The sequence below is a fragment of the Danio aesculapii genome, chromosome 3 (genome assembly GCF_903798145.1).
Source record: "Danio aesculapii chromosome 3, fDanAes4.1, whole genome shotgun sequence".
Taxonomy (NCBI): Eukaryota; Metazoa; Chordata; class Actinopteri; order Cypriniformes; family Danionidae; genus Danio; species Danio aesculapii.
In genome coordinates this window covers 22169267-22192332 of record NC_079437.1, presented here as the reverse complement: position 1 = coordinate 22192332, position 23066 = coordinate 22169267, and the positions used below count along the sequence as shown (strand labels likewise).

Here is a 23066-nt window from a genome sequence, read left to right as displayed (position 1 = left end):
ATAACTTTTTTAATATAAAAAAAAACAACAAATATGTTTACTGCATCTTCTCTCTCAGCTTTCAAGTCAAAGGAATTGTCTGCTTGTGGATTATACTGTCCTCAAGAGCGTGGATGACTGGTGATTTCAACAGAATTCTGTTTGAATCATGAAGCATCAACCAGCACGAGTGACTTTATCTGAACTGTGGATCATTTGGATTATCAAGTGGAACATTATCTACATCATCTGGGAGATTTTTGGTGACTTGAGTTCCTCAATGTTGCACCAGGTTAGTACTTGCAAACATCAGAACATGCAATTTTCTTTTCTAATATGCTAGCTTTAAGATATTCAGCTCAAAAGTCATGTCCTGTTGGGTATGAATTGCTTAGTAGCATAAGAAACTACTTTTGCAATAACAACACAACATGAAAAAAGCAGCAAAAAGTAGAAGGCGTTTCTGAGATTTTCTTTAATCTTTCCTTTTAGTCAAAACAACTGTAACAGGTGCAAGCTGTGCTTCATTCAAGTCCATTGGGCAGTCAGGGACGAGTCAAGATCACTTCTGACAAACATAGGTCGACCACTTAACATGCTTTATTTCAGCATTCAAAATAATTAAAAACATCTCAAATTATTATACATATACAAAATAGGTACAGATCTTCTTGTTTTTACCCCCCTAAGGTGTGCTTCTCTCATGATTTTAGGACTTTTCTATTTGATTGTCTGTTTTAAGCTTTAAAAAACCTGGGTGAGAACAAAACAAATCCAGATTACAGAAGGATGGAAGGGAAGTGGGGAAATAGGTGGAGGCAACTGAATGACATTTGGGGAGGGGGGGGGGGGTATTTTATAAAGAAACCAAAAGACAACAACCAAAAAGTGTCAAAAGGCGTTTGGAAAATAAAAACAGACTCCACCTGCTTATTCTACACTTGAAAAGACTGCATGCATCACAGCTACAGTACTGCTTTTTAACAAAAGCTCTGCTGTCTGGCTCTTCACTTCAGAAAGGGAAGCATCTGTTACAACTGGGCAGCAAGATGCTGGGGTTTCTTTAGCACCAAAGGCCCTGTGAGCAAAAGCGACGACAATACATTTTGTGAAACTCCTTGATTTCTTGCTAACAGGACCTCATGAGGAAATAGCACCTTTACAGCTGTCACTTGTTCTCTTAACAATACTTCTGCCAAGTAAAATCCTGACCTGGTGTTGGTCAACACTGGGAATCGCAGGTTTCTTTTTTGAGGTAGCCATAAAACATCAAAACAAAGTTGAACCCCTGTCTCTACTAGATGTACTCGTGTGACTTGAGAGGAACGTTGGCATTCGGCACCCGGTGGTCCTAATGGGTATAACACAGAGACACTTAAATGTCATTTTACAGATTTATTTAACACCTGAACATGGTACAAAGCATTTGGTTTTGCTCTTTCATTGTCCTTCCTCAGTGGTTGAAAAAAGTCACTTGTATCAGTGATGTTTCTTTAAAACTCCAGGGGGATTTTACACGCTATAAGTATATATTATTTTCTTGTTGCCAGTGAAACAAATGAGTCTTCTAAAGTATCCTCAGTGTGGGTGGTGACAAAATAGTGGTCCAAAAAAAGCCTGATAACACACAACCACTGTCTTCTGAAGCGCAGGTCTAAGCAAGTGGACCATTTGGACAGCCAAATTGGATTCTAGGGTTTGGTTTTAATGCATAGAAAAGATTTTAGAGAGATGATTGCTAGAAAAAAAACACACACGCACACAAACAATCTCAAGTCCAGATTTCTTTTTTACAAGAAGCAGACTGGGCCAACTTCAATGCCAAATTCCTGATTAGGTGCACCAACGTCCATAGGGGCGATGTCAATAATAGGCAGACGGGATGTTTTCGTTGTTTTGTAGTCAATGACTGTCTTGCCCCATGCACCGGTATGCAACTGGAGAGGTGGAAACAAGCAAAACAGGGACAAAATTAGAACCTGTATATACACCATTGCTATAATCAATGCTAAATCAATAGCAGCTTGTTTTCCTTTGGATGAATTGCTTCTGCTTTTATCACCATGCAAAAGTTGATTAAGATGAAAGCTACTGCTAATGAATAAAGGAAAATATACTAAGGCTTCTCATTTTTCCCATCTATTTTGCATTATCTTTCATATTCAGTAAATATTACTGCTGAGATGGCAAATAAACCAATAAAATGGCAGAGAAAGACAACTCACCGTGCAACCATCCTCAGTGACACTGTATGTGAAGCGGCTGTTGCCCTCTGCTCTGATCTCAATTTCGTTGGAGCCCTGCAGCAGAAGAGCCTTCTTCAGGTTGCCAGAAGCCTCGTCCATGTATGCAATGCTGTTCTTGCAGTGGTATGTGATGTTCTGGGATGCCTCGGTGGACATGAGGCGCAGGAAAGTGAGCTGAATGTTGACATCCTCAGGCTTGGAGCCCTCGCTGCCATACTCGAACTGTTGGTTTTAGAAGGAAAGTATGAGATTTGCAAATATATGACTCTTGATGACAAAATCTGTTGTAGGTTTTGAACTAGATGACATCCTCACCTGGAAGCCATCGGTCATGGCCTCTCCGAACCAGACGTGTTTCTTCTCCTTAATATTCTTGCTTGTGTACCAGTTCTTCTTGGGAATAGCAGACTCAGCTGGGTTGACGCAAGTCTCGCCAGTCTCCATGTTGCAGTAGACCTTGATGGCATCCTGGTTGCAACCCTGGTCAGGGTCAATCCAGTACTCGCCTGTGTTTTGTTTTTGAGAGGAATGGGATTAAACTATGCAAGGCAATATATTTACAATTTTTTTAATTAGAAATTTCTCCATTGTTGTACAGCAAAGAAATGTAACATACCGCTCTTCCAGTCTGGGTGGCACATCTTCAGGTCACGGCAAGTGCGAGCAGGGTTCTTCTTGGTGCCGTCTGGGCTGATGATGCTCTCAATCTGCTGGCTCAGGGACTTGAGGGTGGTGTCAACCTCAAGGTCACGGTCGCGCATCACATTGGCATCGTCGGCACGGAAGTGACGGAAGGGATCAGGGGCCTTCTCCTGTGGCTGGGCAATGAAGCCAATGTCAAATCCACCACCAGAGGGTCCAGGTGCTCCAGGGGGGCCGGGAGGTCCAGGAGGTCCCTATACCAGATTAACCAAATACGCCTGTGTTAATGCATATATTTAGTTTTTTGAGTGCACGATTGTGTAAAAAAGGAAAGAATCACCCACAGCTGGTCCAATTTCTCCATTGCGACCCCGGGGTCCAGGAGGTCCAATGGGTCCAGGGAGGCCACTCATTCCATCCTTACCAGCAGATCCAGCAGATCCAGCTGGGCCCTATTAATACAATAACAGAAACATCAAACCTTTCTCAGAATGAACTCAGGACATGGTGTATTTGATCACCTATAAATAAATAAAGAGAAACACAATATACATTTTATAATAACACTTACTCTAGGTCCAGCGGGTCCAGAAGCTCCAGCGGGTCCAGATTCTCCAGAGGGTCCCTATGGACAAGAATATTGGAAATGAAAAACAGATTTCCATCTACAGATTTTATTATCAAGGAATATACTGCAAATTCCATATTCTAAACAGAATCACTCACAGGAGGACCAGGGGGTCCTGGCATTCCAGTGAATCCTCTGTGTCCCTTCATGCCTCTCTCACCAGCCTCACCAGTCTCACCCTTGTCTCCACGAGCTCCAGAGGGTCCCTGGATAAAGACATTGACATGAAACCTTAGAACACAATATTGTTCATACCACAGCTAAATACAGAGTATGCTTGGGCAACTCCTTTATTGTTTGAGTCAGAACTTACAGAGGGTCCGCGGGGACCAGAGGGGCCAGCAGGACCGGGGACACCAGCAGGGCCCTAACAAGTAAAAAAACAACAACAGATGAGTCTAAAATTCCCCTCAAACAATCCACAGGCGATTCATTATTGGAGATGAGACACTTACGGTCTCTCCACGATCACCAGTCTTTCCAGCAGGGCCAAGAGGTCCAGCAGCACCAGGAGGTCCAGGGGCTCCAGGAGTGCCAGATGGGCCAGTCTCACCACGGTCACCCTATGTTTGGAGTAGAAAAACAGACTTTTGAAAGAGAAACCACCTTTGACACATCCTAATGTGTAGTGCTATGATAACTGAATGCATTGCATTAAGGGAAACCATGAAGACTGTAGTTCACCTTGGGGCCAGCAGCACCATCGCGTCCAGCAGAGCCCTCATTTCCTGGAGTGCCCTAAAGTAAAGAAATGTATATAGGTGTGAACAAGGCAGTACTACTTTTCTTCCAGTTCAATTATGTCAATGACATTGAACAAGATCTGGGGTATAAGTGTGTATCCTCACCTCACGACCAGGCTCACCAGGAGGTCCAGCCAGTCCAGGGGGTCCCATGGGACCAGGAGGTCCACGTTCACCAGATGGACCAGAAGGTCCCTGCTTGCCAATCTCTCCCTATATTGCATGATAAAGAAAATCCTAATGAAAGCTTATCCATGATTGATCCTTGAGACACCAACTTCCAAGCAAGACAAGAGAGTATGTAGATATTTCTGTTTTCAACTGAGATTTCAAAAGATTTCAAAGAGCCAAAAAACTCACGGATGGGCCAGGGAGACCGGGGAAACCACGCTCGCCTCTTTGTCCAGGGAGACCTACAATACCACGCTGACCACCAATACCTTGGGGTCCAGGGATACCAGCAGAGCCCTGAAAAAGAAATCAGTATGTCAGTAAGATAATATAGGAAAATGCACAACAAAGTGTGTTCTTACAGCTAGAAATTATGTTTGAAATAAATATCCACTAATTTATACTAGCATGGAGATCAAGATGAGGAGCAAAGGGGTAACATCTTTACTTTCTGTATAAGATAATCTATTAGCTAACAAGCCCACAATTGTCAAACTCCATTAATATCACATCCATAGATTTAACTAAAAATCCAAATAACCATAATAAAGCTCATTTGGGTTTTAAGATAAAATGTTGATTTTGAACCTAGGATAACATTTTACATATTTTGTGCATACAGCTCTACCAAAGTGAAAGCATTTAAAATCATTTTGCAAGGCGATATTGGAAATTTACTTTATACAGATTTGTTTACAGTGATGTATTAGACAAGGCCAGAAGGTAAGTATAATTATTGAACAGAATGACTTACAGTGGCACCCTCAGCTCCGGGATTTCCTTTCTCACCAGGGGCACCAGGTGGTCCAGCAGCACCAACTTCACCAGTACGACCAGCAGGTCCAGTCTCACCACGGTTACCTTTCTGGCCCTCCTTACCAGCGGGTCCAGGAGGTCCTGGGGGTCCAGAATTTCCCTAAAAATACAGCAAGTAATTAGAGACCCATTGTTAAATATATAAGAGAGCAGTTTATAAATATCTAAATCAATGTTGTAGATGTTCTTACAGAAGGACCAGGAGGTCCAACTCTGCCAGCAGCACCAGGGAAGCCAGTAGCACCCTAAATAAAAATGTAAATGTAAATTTCCACAGGTCTTCGAAAGCAAAAAATTGTGGTAAGTACTAACAAAACACCCAGAAATATGAAATTGTGGTAGTCATACTCACAGGAGGACCAGCAGCACCACGGGCACCCTTGGGTCCAGTAGAACCAACGGGACCCTGCATGGCACAAGTCAATTTGATTAGAAAATTGCATATCTACATTATAAAAGAAAACCATGACTAATGATATAGGATAAAATTAAAAAAGTCTGATGATGTCTGAAAATGGAGGATGAGGAAATTATTTGAAATTATGGTCATACCTGAGGTCCAGGGGCACCAGTTGCTCCTGCAGGTCCTGGAGCACCAGCATCACCCTTAGCACCATTGTCTCCTGCCTCTCCCTTGGCACCAGGCAGACCATCGGCACCCTGTTTGGCAAGAAATTAAGTGTTTAAACTAAGAACTTGCCTGTAAAAAAACATTAAAAGGATATATATGTAGTAGAATTTGTTACTCACAGGAGGTCCAGCAAATCCAGCAGGTCCAGGAGCACCAGTCTCTCCACGCTCACCCTATATGTAATAAAAGATTATGGTATCAGACCATCTAGTGAAATACCTAAATGTTTGTTGTCTTAAAGCCAAGTCTGTACTTACAGGTGGTCCACGGGCACCAGTAGGTCCAACAAGTCCTTGAGCACCAGATTCTCCCTATATTACCATACAAAAAATAGAACCAGGGTTAAATTTACTGTTCAACTTCAAGAAGTTTCATCACATAGTATGGTGTTATAGAATCTTGTTCAAAAGACACTCACCTTGTCACCAGGAGCTCCAGCAGGTCCAGGAGGTCCAATTGGTCCGGTCATACCACGAATGCCATCTTTACCACCAGCACCATCAGCACCCTTGGCACCTTGGTCACCCTGGGATAAGAGATCACCAGTTTTGAGAACTTTGTTTGCTGTATGTTGGTACAATATTTTCTGTCAGAAACAAACTGTTCAAAGTTCAGTTTGTGTCATACTCACTCTGTCACCCTTAAGACCTGGGAGACCAGCAGCACCACGCTCTCCGGGCATTCCTTGAAGTCCGGGAGGACCCTGAGCACCAGGAGCACCTGAAGCACCACCTTCACCCTGAAAAAACAAGTCATCTTAATGTTGATACAGACTAAGATTTGTTGCCATACTTTCCAGGACATTGATACACATTTAGTGGCAACCCTTGATTTATCTTAGTCATTCACTATAAATGTCTGGCATAATAAAAAAATAGTCAGGACAGATGAGACTTACCTTGGCACCATCATTACCAGCTGAACCAGGAGAACCACGGGCACCAACAGGGCCAGAGGGGCCAGGGGCACCACGCTCACCAGGGAATCCTCTGTCACCCTGGGTAAAAATGAATATGAGATGGCATCAGTTCTGGTCCATTTCATATATGGGCTATGCACCATTTGGTGATCATGTGGTAGATACTCACTCTAGAACCAGCAGGTCCAGGAGCTCCAGCTTCTCCAGGAGCACCCTGTAATATATCAAAGAGCACAAATTAGTATTGTGTTAGTATTGGTCCTTGATTTTTAATAAGGCTTTCAAAGTTGCCCATAGCTCAAGGTAGCTGCATGTTTATGTGTAGTGTCCATTAAGCAACAGTTTCTTAAATCCATTGATCATACAATAGACAGTATCAATTACGTATGATCTTACCTGCTCACCAGACTTTCCTGGCTCACCAGTAGCACCTTGAGGTCCTGGCAGACCCTGTCATTCAGATGCACAACAAAGATGTGAGCAATCTAAAATCAACCTCAATAACAAAACTACTGCATTCAAAGTGTATATGGAATAGGTAAAAGTATTGAATGCACTCACCTGGAATCCAGGAGGACCAGCAGCTCCTTGTTCACCTCTCTCACCAGCAGGTCCCTACTCACAAAAAAAAATAAAATCATGAGACATTGACAAAGTAGTTCATTAGAATATACTTGAACTTTATTACTATAAGGTAGTAATTTAAAGAAGAATGTAAGTTGAAGCTATATATTGTAATGTTGTATTTATACAAACATAAGTTTGATGACCCATATAATGGATTTTAATGACCACTGATGAAAAATATGTTAAATAACATGAAATTACTTAGCTAACATATTATGGAATACTGCAGAGCTACTTACAGCAGGTCCAGGAGCACCAGGGGCACCAACATCACCATCCTTACCAGGAGCACCCTATAGTTTGGCATAAAACAAAATCGAATAAGGTTCATACCCAGACACTATAAAACCAAAAGCATAAGTAAATTCAAAAGCTACAGATACTTACAGTGGCACCAATAGCACCCATCACACCTCTCTCACCGGGTTTGCCAGCCTCACCCTGCACAAAGGGCAAAAATAAACATCAAATGTAGAAAGCTCTTTGCAACATTTGCATATTGAACAAGGCCTTTTGTTATTTAGGCACTCACAGCAGCACCCTTAGGTCCAGGGAATCCCATGACACCAGGCTGTCCTCTGGCTCCAACAGGGCCAGGTGGTCCAGGGCGACCATCTTGTCCAGGAGCACCCTATCAGATATAAATAAAAGATAATTGTGAGCTTTCATTGTTTGTCACCCTGAATGAATATCAGGATATGAGTTTATATGCCTGCCTGAATTTACTGCAATTATTGTATCATAGAGAAAAACATAAATGTAAAAATGATCATGGATTGAATAATTACACTTTTTAAAATCAATTTCCTATGAACTGTTTTGGAATAAAAGTGGTTAAAAGCTGTTGGAGTTGTTGAAATGCAGACCCTGGATTCTAATAGTAGTAAGCTAGACATTTCCACAATGCACTGGGTTATCTGTTATGGTGTAGTGGGCACTTACACCAGGTCCGGTCTTTCCATCAGGTCCAGGGCTGCCAGGGCTACCAGTCATACCCTGTAATAGGGATGAAGAGAGAGGGGGTCACAAACTGGCCCACTGAAACACAATTAGTTGATAAAATTATATATAATCAAGGATGCCAACTTCCTTACCTTGGATCCTGGCATACCAGGTTCACCATTGCGGCCAGGCTCACCAGTGGCACCCTTAGGTCCAACAACTCCAGGGCCTCCACGCTCACCAGGGGCACCCTGTTACACAGATCAAAAAGAGTTAAAATTAAATCCCAAACATATCCTTTCCTTAGTTGGTAACTTAATTATTTCGTTTGTTCTGTAGACTTACTCTTGGACCTGCAGCTCCATCAGCACCAGGGAAACCACGAGCACCAGGAGCACCCTGCACAGAGAGGTGTGTAAATGTTATTGTCTTGGCTACTGATGTCTTCAGTTTTCTGAATTGGTTTGATGTGGGTACATACACGTTCACCAGTAGGTCCACGGGCACCACCAGCACCGGGCTCACCACGAGGTCCTCTCTTGCCTTCCTCACCAGGGGGACCAGGGGGACCCTGAACTCCTTGGGCACCCTGGGTGAACACACAAAGAAAAAAGATGGTTAGAATTGAAGATTGGGATTAGAAATTATTTAAAGTATTAAAGAAAAGTACAGTTGCTTTCTGAAAATGCGTGGAACTAAAAATGCAATATATGAAAATTGAGTTTTAAAAATGACAAAGTAACTGGCAACGTATTTTAATTGAGTGAAGTTTATACTTACACCCTCTCCCTTAGCACCAGCCTCTCCTTTGGCACCTGGGGCACCAGCCTCACCCTGAAAATGCAAGAAGTAATTGTGTAAAATTATTCACATTTTGTTTTTAAAAAAATGTAGCTGTATCCGAGAAGATTTGGGCACTTACGGTGTTACCCTTAGGGCCAGGGGCACCAGCTGCTCCAGCAGCTCCAGGAGGACCACGGGGTCCAGGGAAGCCAGGAGCACCAGCAATACCAGGAGCGCCCTGTAGGTGGCAGCAGAGATTAGCAAAAATGAGGGAGTCAAGTGACTTACTACATTCAAAACAAGGAAGTGGAAATACAGGGGGTGTGGGAAGTAAGGGTGCTGGGAGTGCTGCGGCACTCCCCTGATTTTACAGGACCATAAACACTTTGCTTCTTTAAATGCAGAAATCAGCTGGCTCCATTCAAAATCAGTAAATCTTCAGTAATTTAACTGTAATTTGTAGTAGTTATTAAACCTTTATAATACACTTAAGGCTAGTTTTTTCTCCAATTGTGCATTTGAAGCTCAAACATGCAGTGTAAAACTTATTTTTTGCCACAAGGTGGCAACATTGGAAATGAAAAAATCTCTTATTTTCTTTTGGTATTTTACTCTTCTGTTTGCAAATATGCCGAGCTGGCTCACTGACAGAAAGTTTAGACTCAAACACAAAATATAATATGTCAGGGTTATCACCATTATATAAAATTTTAAGATCTATAGTGAAATGTGCCGTAATAGTTGCTCCATTGACTTCAACAATCTTGTGAAAGCTACTATATTTATGTAAATTTTTAGACAAATCTTCCCCAGGCCACCCTAATACAGCACCCCCAACCCAAAACATCTTCCCACGTCTATGAAGAAACATAAATGCCTCATGAAAATATTTTACCAAACAAAGAATAAAGCAACTTACAGGAGCACCCTTGGCACCAGGGGCACCATCAGCTCCATTGTTACCCTACAATAAAACAAGCAAAGCAGACAATGTGTTCATGAGTGAACTGCGTGAATAATTTCACATTTAACCTTAAACAAATCTGGAAAAATAATTTACTCACAGCGGGACCAGCAGGACCAGCAGGTCCAGGGTTACCAGCTTCACCACGGGCTCCCTGAGGTCCCTCTGCACCACGGGATCCCTGAGGACCAACCTCTCCCTAAAAAAGGCAAAATGCAACAGATAGGTCAATAAAACACCTGAGAAATGCTATAAGGGGCATCTCAACCTTTATTGTAAATTTAGAATTGCATAAAAAGAAAGATTCTCATGGCATTTGTGTCAGTATTTCTGAACACCTGAATTTCTATTGTAAATTGTTGTGGAAGTTAATTATATATTAACCAATAAAACTAAACAAATAATTAGTTAAAAAATATGTTACTCTAAGATTTGACCTACTAACATTTGCCAAGGCTTCATTCATTCATTGTTGGCCTACATCATCATGATGATTGAGAAAATTGCCAACAACCCAGACATCTGGTGCCTTTGATCCTATTACAGTGACATTTTGTGTCATCTAGAGTTTGTTTGTTTGGTTTGATTTGGAGTTTGAATTAGTTTAATCATGAACAAAATTTAAATATACATAAATATTTTTTTTTACCTTAGATCCAGGGCCACCAGGGAATCCTGGGGGACCAGCAGGGCCAGTTGGGCCCTAAAGCAAAAGAATAAAAGAAAGTTTTTAGTCATCATAATTTTATTGTTATTATTATTATTTTAAATATTGTAGCTACTTACAGGAGGACCAGCAGCTCCAGCGGCACCATCATTACCACGAGCACCCTGAAAAATTGAGAAAGTGTGATTATTTATGCATTAAAGAGCATAATATGCACACTTTATATATATTTTTAACATTCTATATTTATACATATATATATATATATATATATATATATATATATATATATATATATATATATATATATATATATATATATATATATATATATATATATACACTTAAAAACGGTTTTATCTCATCCATTCCAAATGGCTGTTAAGCTGCCGTGAAGGACTTAATTTCCATGCATATAATTTTTAAGAAGGTATAACACCTGCAAGTAACCATATACTAGGACACAAAGTACAGATCAGGGTTGAAAGGTTACTTACAGCAGCACCAGGAGGACCAGCACGGCCTCTCTCGCCAGGCAAACCACGAGGACCCTGGGAAACAGAGTTACAATAGAAAAGATGTGCTAAATAGCATTTAAGTCATTCCTAAATGTGCAAATCAAGGATGACTAAACTTACCATGGCACCAGGAGTTCCGTTCTCACCAGATGCACCAGGCTCACCCTAATGGACAAAGCAGAATGTTAGCTGGTCTGCTTACTGAGGTTTAAAACGTGATGATGATGATTTTAAAAATAGATTATACCTTAGGTCCAGCAGGGCCAGCATCACCCTTAGCTCCATCTAGACCGCTGAATCCCTAAAGTACAGAAGATTTAAGTAGATTTAATATGTGGCAACAGTTTTATATCTGTTAAATGACCATTTCCTTAAGCTAGCAAACTCACTCTGTGTCCCTTGATGCCTGGAAGTCCAGGGGTTCCGGGGAATCCACGAGCACCCTTGATAGAAAGAGAAAGGAAAGATGCATTTTACACCCATTTCTCTTTTGAGAGTCCTATAACCATAGAGCCTATTATTTTCTATAAGAAAATAATAGATTGGATTATTTTCGTGTTATCTTTGATAGAGTCTTTTTGTTAAAACACACCTGTGGTCCAGGGGGTCCGCGCTCACCAGGGCGACCAGGTTTGCCAGACTCACCCTATACATTCAGAGAAAAACAAAATTATTTCACCAATGTTTCTGTGAGATGTTACGAAAAATCCCCTAAAATCTATAACAACAAAACATCCCTGCCTAAACTAAAGAAGTAAAAAAAAAATGGTTCTTCCAACTTTGTCTCATCCACAATATAAAGATTATATGGGTTACTTACATCCTCTCCGTTCTTTCCAGGGGGACCAGCAGCGCCACGGGGACCCATTGGACCCTACAGAATGAAAGAAACAGGAAAAAAGTCTAAGTTAGGAAAAAAACATCAGTGTCCATGTGAGTGCATTTATGTGTGTCAGTGTGTGGCGCCATGAGTGAGTCACACTTTGGCAGTTCTGAATTATCCAGATGAATTAAAGTGAAAATCTTGCTAATGTAATAGTCAGTAAGAAAGCTCTGTTACACAGAGACACAGACTGCATGTCATGCATCCATACAGTGGAAAAGCAGTCTAGATGGCTAAGGTCAAGATGCATGAACTTTGTTTACCTTTGACCTCATTTGACCCAAATGAGTCAAAATGGAGGCACATATGCAAGTAGGTAAAAATACTATCAATTTGGGTGAATGTAAGCAGGTAAAACGATCTCAAATTTCAAGGTCAGTTAATTGTTAAAGGATGTTTTACTGCTTATGTAATTAACAGGAAAAAAGCAGTGTTGATGAGATTGCAGATGATTAATTTAGATACTCACAGGAGCACCAGCCTCACCAGGCTCGCCAGGGGGACCAGTAAATCCTTGGGGTCCCTGTGAAGGTGGACAAAGTGCACAAATTAAAGAAGGAATCACAGTGCTATTACATGCTAAACTAAGGAAGTAGCTCTGTTATATTTCCTGAGTGAATCTAATTATGAAGAAATCATTCAGATTTCCCCAATATATTTTGATTTCAATTTGTATATGATATATTCATTTTTAAAAGGTTCATTTTTCAGTCTCCAAGATAATATTTAATATCCCAAATTAATTTAATTATGAATTCGACTATGGATCACATTCCATTTTAAAAAGGTTTTTAAGTACTGTACTTACGGAAGGTCCAGGAGGTCCAGGGGCTCCACGGGGGCCCATAGGTCCCTTTAAAAAAAGAAAAAACGGAGTCAACAAACAGCATTTTTAACAGCTGATTTGACTATGTGTGTTAAAACTTAACTCTCTGGTGATTTTATATTAAGATAAACAGGTGAACATTGCACACTGTTTATTTATTAAACTGATATTTGTATTACATTAAATGATGCACATTAATGTGCATGCATGCCCAGGAATATTTGTGTGTTAGCATTCAGGGAATTTTTACCATGGGGCCTGGGACAGCCATTGGAGAGGATTTCTCATCAAAGCCACCAGACATCTGAGGAGAAAAGTTCTGAGGGGCACAAGAGAAAAAGGAAAGACCATGTCAGTAATTTGTACAGAAACCGGGATAAACATTTATCTAAATAGATCAAGTCCAGGGGATTATCTTGTAAAACCTGTATGCTTGTGTGCAAGTGTATGCCACTGCCTGAGGGCGCTGTCCACATTAATAGTGCTGAAATGCATCTGCCCTTTGACCTGAAGGTCTTTTAAATGTGATCTAATTTCACATTCTGGCCTAAACCAACTGCTGAAGTTGTGCACCTGGCCTGAAGGCACATAGTCACACCTATCTCTAAGAGAGATGTCCTTTATTTAGGGTGAGATACTTACTCCACCAAGGCCAGGAGGTCCAGGAGGGCCTGGAGGCCCAGGGAGGCCAGGCTGTCCAGGGATTCCATCATTGCCGGGTGGGCCAGCAGGACCCTGTTTAACATCAAGAAAAAGGAAAATGAGGATTTAAGGAGATGAGACAGATGCTACACTTTGATACAGAAAGGTCTATGCACTGACACCAACATCACATCAAAGCCTTTACAGTTCAAACTGACGCACCACTTCTATAGATGAGACCTTTTGGCTTGGTAAAGGTATAATTAGTGGAAAGCGGTGGGGTGGTATATAATTCTGTTGTCTTTTTATATTACATTGAAAACATCTGTGCCTCATCACAGATTTCAAAGCATCACAAATACCTTATAATAAGAGAAACCAAACCATTGGCATGTGTAATATTTTTGTCAGAAATAAGTTGTATTATTAGTACTGGTAGACTCATGAGTACTTATGATTATGTATCAGTGTCATAGTAAAAGCCCTGCACAACCTCAGTGACAAACTTTGAACAACTCGAACAAATCAGTAAAAAAAAAAAAAAGACTTATTTTAGATCAAATCAAAACTAACTCAAAGGAATATAACAGTTTTTAGTGTTAATGGGCTCTAATTCACAACAACTTTTGTTCAGGTCTCCAAGATTTTAAAGACAAACAGCTAGTAAACACAACCGCTGACAAAGCAATAAGCAGATGCACAAAAAAGACAGAAATCTCAACCTACCCTCTCACCCTTGTCACCGGGAGAACCTTTAGGTCCCTAAGAGAGAATGATGAACACAAAGCAGTTCATGAGGATTTGTTTTCCCTGATAAATATTAAAATAACTATCTAAAGTAGTATCTAAGTATGGTATGCTTATTAAAATATTACTGACAACTAATCAACATCCTCAATGAAATTAATATATTTTAAGCATAATGTAATTTTTGACAAAAGTAAAACAGCATTTACCTCAACACTGGGCTCCTGGAAATCTATACAGTTGAGGAAATAATAAAAAAAAGAAAATATTAAAACCAATATAAAAATAAGATGTCTCTTATAACTGTATTATAACTCTTATAACAATAATATCTCTTAGAACAATTAGCTCAATTTACAATCAACTAATCAAGTGAGTCTGTGGTTTCCCCCAAATAGATTTGTGGCCTTGACCTTTGACTTATAGGCCTACTAGACCCAGAACCAAAGAGAAATTAATCCAGTGAGTGACCATAAGGCTGGTAGCGTGAAGATCACATTTTAAAATCCAAGGGGGAGTGAATGCTGTGAATCCATGATAAATTTCCCAGATATCTTAAATAGGGGTATGTGGGGTCGCCCAGGGTGAGAAAAGGCGGAGAACCAAGGCGTCGTACCGTCGTCTGGGCAGACGGGGCAGCACTCGTCGTGGGGAATCACTGGGTTGGGGCAGTCGCTCGTGTCCTCGCAGATCACCTCGTCGCACATAACGGTGCCGCTGTCGCACACGCAGATTTGGCATGGCTCTGGTTTCCAGACGTCCCTGTCATTGTAGACCTGGCCGTCCAATGTGCAGCTGCCGCCTGTGCCTGCGGGAGTAACGAGAAAAACACTTACATGAGTATGAAATTAGACAAAATAGCATTTAATATTCGAGTATGTGGAATAATTTAATAGATATTCATCTTTAATTCAGGTCAGTGGGTTTGTTGTTTACAGTAGTCATGCTAAATGAGTGACGCAGGGTGGGAAATGCTTACTTTTGCAGATTTTAAATAACCTCTAAACTGTAATGAATTTGTTATTACTTATTAAAATTATTTAGTAGTATCTATCTATTGAAATGAGGACTTCTCTTGTGTCCTTTGTTTTGTAAACATTCTCCCTACACGTGGGAAAGAATCACTGGCGTCAATTAACGCACACACCTTTACTTTAGTGTTTAAGCTGTTTGGTTTGAAAACGCCCCCTAGGCGGCGCAGTGCACTTTTGCCTAAATTCCATTATTCTGATGGAAAAGCTTGAGGGAAAATTTCCACGTCTGCTGAAGCTGACCGTCATGAAGTAATTGAAGACCGTCGGCTTGGCAACGACTAACGTTTTCCTTCTGTGGAAAGTCTGCAGGGTCCGCATGTGTTTTCAATCATCATAACAGAGGGGGGAAAAGTGAAAGGGATGGGGGAGGGGAATCTTCAAAATATGGTGTCATTGCATGTTTAACCACCAGGTGGCGCCGCGACACCGTCCAAAACACTTGAGCTCTAATACTGGTTAAAAGTATTGGTCTGGAATATACATTAAAAGTAGAATTTATATTTAAACTACCTTTCTTTCTCTCGTATTGGCCTGTAAAACAAGTAGTTCAGTTTTAACGCAATCAGCAGAATTCGCTGTGGAGTTCGGAGAGATGCTCATCCAAGAATGAGATCATCTCTTTTTGTTTCTGGGAAAACTTTTTTGATGGATGTGCTATTTGGATTATTTGTACTTAAATCTAATATTTTTAATGTCTAAAGCTTCTCTTTTCCACATCTGGTCAAATTTATCACCATATACTGAATTCTTCAAATGTATTCATGTTTTATATCTTATGAAGCTGTTAACATTTTGTATTTAAATGTAGCACATTATGGACTTTCTGATCTTTCCCCTGTCTGCTCTTCTCTTTTAGCAGCTGTTGGAGGAGAGTTTCCAAACCTGTGCCAACTTGTCTCCAAAGGCTCGCGCATGCGAACGTGAAAGGCCCAGTTGGTCTAATGCACATCTAGACTAAGCAAAAAGTTCCTCACCATTCAAGAAGAATATGAATAAAAACTATACCTCAGGCGACAGGAAAATGCCCGACAGGAAAAAAGTCCTGACAGAATAATTTCTCTTGCTGCCTCCCTCCACAGCATCACAAAACCCATCGCCTCTTCACTTTGCACCCACTAACCTCCAGCAAAGCTTGGAAAGTTGTAAAAAAAAGTTATACTTACGATCGTCCTCGCCTTGTCCTCTTGCCAAAAGCACCGTTGCGCTGAGCAACAGCGCCAGCCGAATATCCACAAAGCTGAACATGTCTAAATATTAGACATGTAGACTCTTTGAGGCGAGGGAAGTTCTTTTTTCCTTTAGACTCCAATCATACACGGTAGGGTCCGGTCTTCTGTGACTCCAATCCAGACCCCAGCAGAAACTCCCTACTGCCTAAACCAACTCTAGGTCCTGGCTTTTATACCCCAAAGTTTCTGGGAGGCGCCGGGAGCAGCAGATAACTCAAGCATGTTCATGTATAATAGAAAAAGCGTCCCTCCTTCACCGGACAGGGGGGCTGTCTTCACAACGTTTGCAGAGCTAACTTCTAAAGAAACCTGATCTCTTAATAAAAAGGTGAGGGTTTGCACTCAAAACTTCTTTTTGGTGAGGCTAGGTTGTGTGCCAAGGTGACCACCTGTACTGTGGGCATCACTCCGGACTTTTGTTTCTATCTTGAATTCTGCAAAAACCACAACTTTCTTCACAGAGGGACTTGGAGATGCAATGCTTTCTGAGTTAAATTTGTCGTCGCTTCTTTATTCATTTGTATACTGACGGAACATTTATGACTTACTGGCGTCATAAAACGTAGTATAGTTATTTCTTTTCATTTGTGGATTTCTGCAACCAAGTACTGTACACTTATTCCAGATTTTTGAGTAGTAGATTGTTTTTTATCTATCTATCTATCTATCTATCTATCTATCTATCTATCTATCTATCTATCTATCTATCTATCTATCTATCTATCTATCTATCTATCTATCTATCTATCTATCTATCATTGTGCTGTCATCTGTAGTTTGTAATAAATAAATAAATAGCGATGAAAAAGTTGTTGGTTATTTTGCTTGTGGATTTTGTATTTTAATATCCCCAAAGTTTCTGAAATTATTATATTTCACCTCATTTGATCTATGAAAGCTGTTGTGTTTGGTAAATTTTGGAAACAATAATGTGAAACTGAAGCTTTATAGCCTATTTTGATGCCATTTCAGAACCGACAAACTTTTACCGGCATTATCACATTTGTTTTAACGCTTCATCATAATTTACACTCAACGTTTAATCAACTTATACTTGATCAATCGCATTAACCATATCGCGAACTGCATTTTGCGTGTTGGAAAAGCTGCATGCACTGAATGCTCTCGCCATGTCATCAATTTGATTTTATTAAAATCTTTACCCAGCATTGCATTTACACTTTTAGTGGGATGATTTATTTTTGTTAAAGTAAAAGAAACCACACTGGTAATAATAATGCACAAGCGAACAATTTGAACAAAAAAATGTACATATGGAAATGACGGCCCAAACTTTAATAAGGGAATATTAATCTTAAAGGTCAAATCGTTAATACGCGGCACAGACGAGCAATCAGCAGTGATTTGGTCCGCACGCGGCTGCATCTCTTCCGCAGACACGTCGCACCTCTGGATGTGGCCAATCAGATCTCACGCTCCCCCTCTCTTTATCTTCATAGCGGCGTCTCATCCAAGAGCTGCGTCTGCCTCCTCATTCCCTTCACAATGCAGATGAAAGGAGTCGCGAGCTGCGAGAGAGAGGGAGAGAGAGAGAGAATGCCACCTCATCGCTTTCAGGTGCACGTCGGGTCAGTTGCGAGAAAAACACTATATTCCCAATCCAAAGTAGCACTAGCTGAATAAATACTGCAGCTGCGGGGGATATGTGCGCGCCACAACGGCTGCATTTGGGTCTTGGGGAAAACGCGCGGGGTTTTAATAGTTTTTAACCACTGATTCAATAAAGAACCATTATTTTTAAGTGTTCTTATTGGTAATCTCTTTTAAACATTATTTTGCTGTCTGCAACAGACAGAAGCTAAATTAACTAAATTAATTTAAATAAATTAAATTAAAGAATTAGAGTTAACACACAAAAATAATTAATTAATAACTCAATCGGTTTCATTCATTTTCTTTTTGGCTTAGTCCCTTTATTAATCTGGGGTCGCCACAGCGGAATGAACCGCCAACTTAACCAGCGAATGCCCTTCCAGCTGCAACCCATCTCTGGGAATCATCCATACACACTTAGTCACACTCATACACTACGGACAGTTAGCCAACCCAATTCACCTGTACCGCATTTCTTTGGACTGAGGGGGAAACCGGAGCACCCGGAGGAAACCCACGCAAACGCAGGGAGAACATGCAAACTCTACACAGAAACGCCAACTGACCCAGGCGAGGCTCGAACCAGCGACCTTTTTGCTGTGAGGCGACAGCACTATATTGACACACACACACACACATACATACATACATACAGGGGTGGACTGGGAAAGCATTTTCAACCAGGCCAAAGTTACTGTCAGTCAGGCCACATCCGATGCGATCTAGAAAGTGAAGAGAGGAGGAGGGGAGTGGGCGGGGGGTTGTTGCGCAGCAGGCCAGACTCACGGTGGCAGGCCAGATTGCCCGTCAGGCCACCGGAAAATGTCCCGGTGCTCCCTATGGCCAGTCTGCACCTGGATAGACAGACAGACAGACAGATAGACAGATAGATAGATAGATAGATAGATAGATAGATAGATAGATAGATAGATAGATAGATAGATAGATAGATAGATAGATAGATAGATAGATAGATAGATAGATAGATAGATAGACAGATAGATAGACAGATAGATATATGACAAGTATATTCAAGTTAATAGTGAATGGGCTAAAATGTGCAGGTGTTTTAAAGTTCATGCACATTATGTAATCATATACTGGTACTTTACAATATTCACTTTACATATTCCAAAGCAACTAATGCCAACAGCATTATAGTCTTACTGTACAGTATTGCATTTAAGCAGACTAAACCCATAAAAAATCATAATCATAAGAGATCCAAATTCAGTTATTTAAATCCAGTAATGGTTCTTTGGGGTGCTCAAGATGCTACATATCACCATCTTTCATGATATATAGGTGCTATAAAGCAGGGGTTCCCAAACTTTTCAGCCCGCGACCCCCTAAATAACAATGCCAGTGAGTCGCAACCCCCAATATCCTCTTAGGTGGTTATACTGTAAATATAGAAACCTTGCATGCAACAGTGCATACACACCAATAGGCCCGAGTCTATTCTTTATTTTTTAATGTATGCGTGTGCTGTAAATGTGCCAAAAAGTTTAATATAAAATCAATTTACTGCATCTGATGCTATTGATGTGGCTTTAATATAATATAATCACACCAAGGGTTGCAATACAATAGAGAGAAAAAAATAAATAAATCGAACTAAACTACTATTTTCTTTTATCTTCAGTATCTGAAAAAAAAAATTATTCAAAGAAGATTCCTTGGATTTACTACATTTTTTAAAGTTGGTCGTAAATTTATTTGGGCTTAATTTAAACAAATAAAATATGGCAATTCTAATGGTTTAATAAAATTAATTAGGTTTTTGGAAATCACCAAGCGATTCCCCCTTCATTATCCCACAACCCCCACTTTGGGAACCACTGCTATCCAGCACTTAAAGTGGTTCGCCTATGATGACAAGTGAAAGAACCACTTTTAGTGCTATTTAGCATCACTTTGTAGAGTTTACTAAATTACCAGTTCTTTACTTAAATGTAAGGTTTTATAAAGATTTATATAACCTATCCATTATTTCCATTATTTAACTTTTTTTTTCAGCAACTGGGGTGCCGCAAAAAAACCCCATAAAATAACTGCCAGATGTTCACCATAAAATAACAGACGGTAAACTACAGAAATTTACCAAAAATATAAATTTAAGTAAAATAATGGCTTAATTTTACAGTGTAGGGGAGAGCGGGGTACAAAATAACACTTTTTGGTTTTGGTCAAATAATGAACAAAAGTAATGGGGTTACACAAACTATACATATATATATTTTTTTACCAATAATACACAAGCCTCTCCTACAAATAAGCACTGGTTGTATGATCGCCGGACTTATGGTTTCTGTGCAGTATTGCCAAAAGTGCCAGGAATATAAATGTTACTATTTACCCCACATGTGGGGCAAGTTGTAACAGACAGAGGGTTAGTTGTTACACATGCTTATGAGGCAAATTTCACACAATTAATTTAAATCCAGTTTACTTTAAATAGTATATTTTCTCAGTACTTAACTCATTCATTCGTTCTTTCACTTTCTTTTCAGCTTAGTCCCTTTATTAATCAGGCGTCGCCACAGCGGAATAACCTGGCAAATTATTCAGCTTTTTTTATTTTTATTTTATTTAGCCTAGCATGTTTATTTAATTATCTATTGGATAAGCACATTTGGATTTAATATACAATGTATTTATTTGCATTAGTAATAAAATACATTTTTTTCTATTAAAAATATTTTCTATTAAAAAACGTTTTAATATAAAAAGTTTTCAACATTACACTCAAAATTCAACAATTATATTGTTGGTTTAATTGGTGTCTAACAGCATGTGGCTTAAATGTAACACCCCATTACAACTAACCCCGCTGAGTCGAGTTTTCCTCAAAACTGGCTAGCAGTCACTGTGTTTTTTACATCTTTCAAAATGGTTCCATCGTTTAGCCTAGTAGACAGCAATTACAACAATATAAGATTTTACTTTATAAGATTTTTAAAATAAAAAAATATCAACTATAATAAAAAATACTTTTATGCTACAAAAATGTTTTCTCCTGTGTTTCTCATGCAAATTTTGCCGAACTTTTGATATAATTGTTAGATAGACGTCTGCCGACACTGGTGAAATCCTAAGAAGCATGCCATGGTTAACCCTGAGCAAATACCTTAAAACTCTGTGTTACATTTTACCCCGTATTACTTTGTGCCCCGCACTCCCCTAATAACCTTCTTTTTTCACAAGAGGATAAAAATTGTGAAAAACAAATGTTGCATAAAAAAAAGTCAACATGCCTTAAATCAGGGGTGCCTAAAGTTTTTCCTATAAAGGTCCAAAAATAAAACTTGGGTTGCGGGCCAAAAGTAAATTTTGCACCGTGAACCAAAAGGAAATTTTATTAAAGTTGCCACAGGGTCCCCTTATTTATTTAATACTATTTTAAAGAATATATTCTAGCAATGGGCGTCACGCTGGCTAAGGGGATAGCACGATCGCCTTACAGCAAGAAGGTCGCTGGTTCAAGCCCCAGCTGGGTGAGTTGGCATTTCTGTGTGGAGTTTGCATGTTCTCCCCGTGTTGGCTCCGGTTTCCTCTGGGTGCTCCGGTTTCCACCACAGTCCAAAGACACGCGCTATAGGTGAATTGAATAAACTAAATTGGACGTAGTGTGTGTAAATGCAAGAGTGTATGGGTGTTTCTCAGCGATGGGTTGCAGCTGGAAGGGCATCTGCTGTGTAAAACATATACTGGATAAGTTGCTGGTTCATTCCGCTGTGGTGACCCCCAATTAATAAAGGGACTAAGCCAAAAAGAAAATGAATGAATATTCTACCAACTCACTAGCCTTTTGTTTTCATGCCTCAGCTGTGTATTTTGATAAACAGCATAGTATTTTGTTTCGTAATGACGCTGGATATTGTACTCTTTTAAAACGGCAACAGACTGTTCGCAGACCTAGACATACTGCCGTTCAATTTATTTCAGTAAATAAAAAAATCACCTTGCTAGTCTTGATTTCTCTATCTTGTCTGTTAACATGTTGACTTTGACTGACGTAGATTGCCTCAAAGCATGCGGAGCCGTACCTTTCATGTACGATAAAACAAAATCAATTAAATTTACTATTTATTTTAAAGGTTCAATTTAGTTTTTTTATGAAGTTCAACAGTAAAACAACAACAAATAAATGTTATGTTAAATTTAAAAACTCAAAATTGTCAAAGCTTGTCACGGTCACCAGCAATCCAGCCTGTGAAGATTGCTAAAGGACTACAAATCTGCTGGTATATGGACTACAAGTTCCATTGATGCAACGCACACACACACCTGCTCCAAGTCTCCATCGATTACCCTTCCACAGCTGATGCTGCTCATGGACTGATTACACTCCCATATATACGGCTTACTCTGACACCCCCATTGCTGAGTCTTGTTGTACAGTATTGTGAACATTACTATGCATTTTCCTTGTCTTGCGGTGTTTTTGACCCTCGCTTTGCTTTGTTTGGTTATTTCTGTCTGCTGCCTGCGTATTCGACTGTGACTCTGGATTTGCCTACATACATCTGTTTGCTCCTGATTGTGACCGTTGCTTGCCTGACCATTCTCAATAAACCTGCATTTGGATCTGCACCCTATTGTCAGCTTCCCGTTCACATTACAAAGCCATTCCAGCAACCCCCTCCTCTCGGATGACATCGCGGACCAAATAGAGGGTTACCACGGGCTTTCTTAGGTGTTCTTAGTGTGAAAAATACTTAACATTATTCATTGTTTTTCTGCAATTAGGACTCTGCAATTAAAAGCATATATTATTAATAATGTATTAAAGAATCCCAACTTATGACAAGT

General features: G+C 40.0%; 1 protein-coding gene and 1 long non-coding RNA gene across 2 annotated transcripts; one reads left to right on the top strand and one right to left on the bottom strand.

Moving 5' to 3' along the window:
- Positions 1 to 561: 561 nt before the first annotated feature.
- On the bottom strand, positions 562 to 16658 carry col1a1a (collagen, type I, alpha 1a). Its single transcript, XM_056453373.1, has 51 exons — positions 16572 to 16658; positions 14991 to 15182; positions 14584 to 14606; positions 14354 to 14389; positions 13628 to 13720; positions 13236 to 13304; positions 12968 to 13012; positions 12629 to 12682; positions 12097 to 12150; positions 11869 to 11922; positions 11666 to 11719; positions 11524 to 11577; positions 11397 to 11441; positions 11256 to 11309; positions 10878 to 10922; positions 10741 to 10794; positions 10192 to 10290; positions 10047 to 10091; positions 9267 to 9365; positions 9125 to 9178; positions 8826 to 8933; positions 8690 to 8743; positions 8497 to 8595; positions 8345 to 8398; positions 7935 to 8033; positions 7790 to 7843; positions 7642 to 7695; positions 7337 to 7390; positions 7172 to 7225; positions 6945 to 6989; positions 6755 to 6853; positions 6488 to 6595; positions 6275 to 6382; positions 6114 to 6167; positions 5976 to 6029; positions 5778 to 5885; positions 5578 to 5631; positions 5417 to 5470; positions 5164 to 5325; positions 4599 to 4706; positions 4344 to 4451; positions 4180 to 4233; positions 3951 to 4058; positions 3809 to 3862; positions 3594 to 3701; positions 3439 to 3492; positions 3212 to 3319; positions 2842 to 3121; positions 2541 to 2731; positions 2205 to 2447; positions 562 to 1916 (listed from the first exon to the last, which is right to left on the bottom strand). Exons 1-51 carry the CDS (start codon positions 16651 to 16653, stop codon positions 1770 to 1772), a joined length of 4344 nt encoding a protein of 1447 aa, XP_056309348.1. The 5' UTR covers positions 16654 to 16658; the 3' UTR covers positions 562 to 1769.
- LOC130221062 (uncharacterized) lies at positions 12074 to 17202 on the top strand. Its single transcript, XR_008836254.1, has 2 exons — positions 12074 to 12209; positions 16268 to 17202. It is a non-coding gene; the product is annotated as an uncharacterized LOC130221062 (long non-coding RNA).
- The last annotated feature ends 5864 nt before the right edge of the window (positions 17203 to 23066 follow it).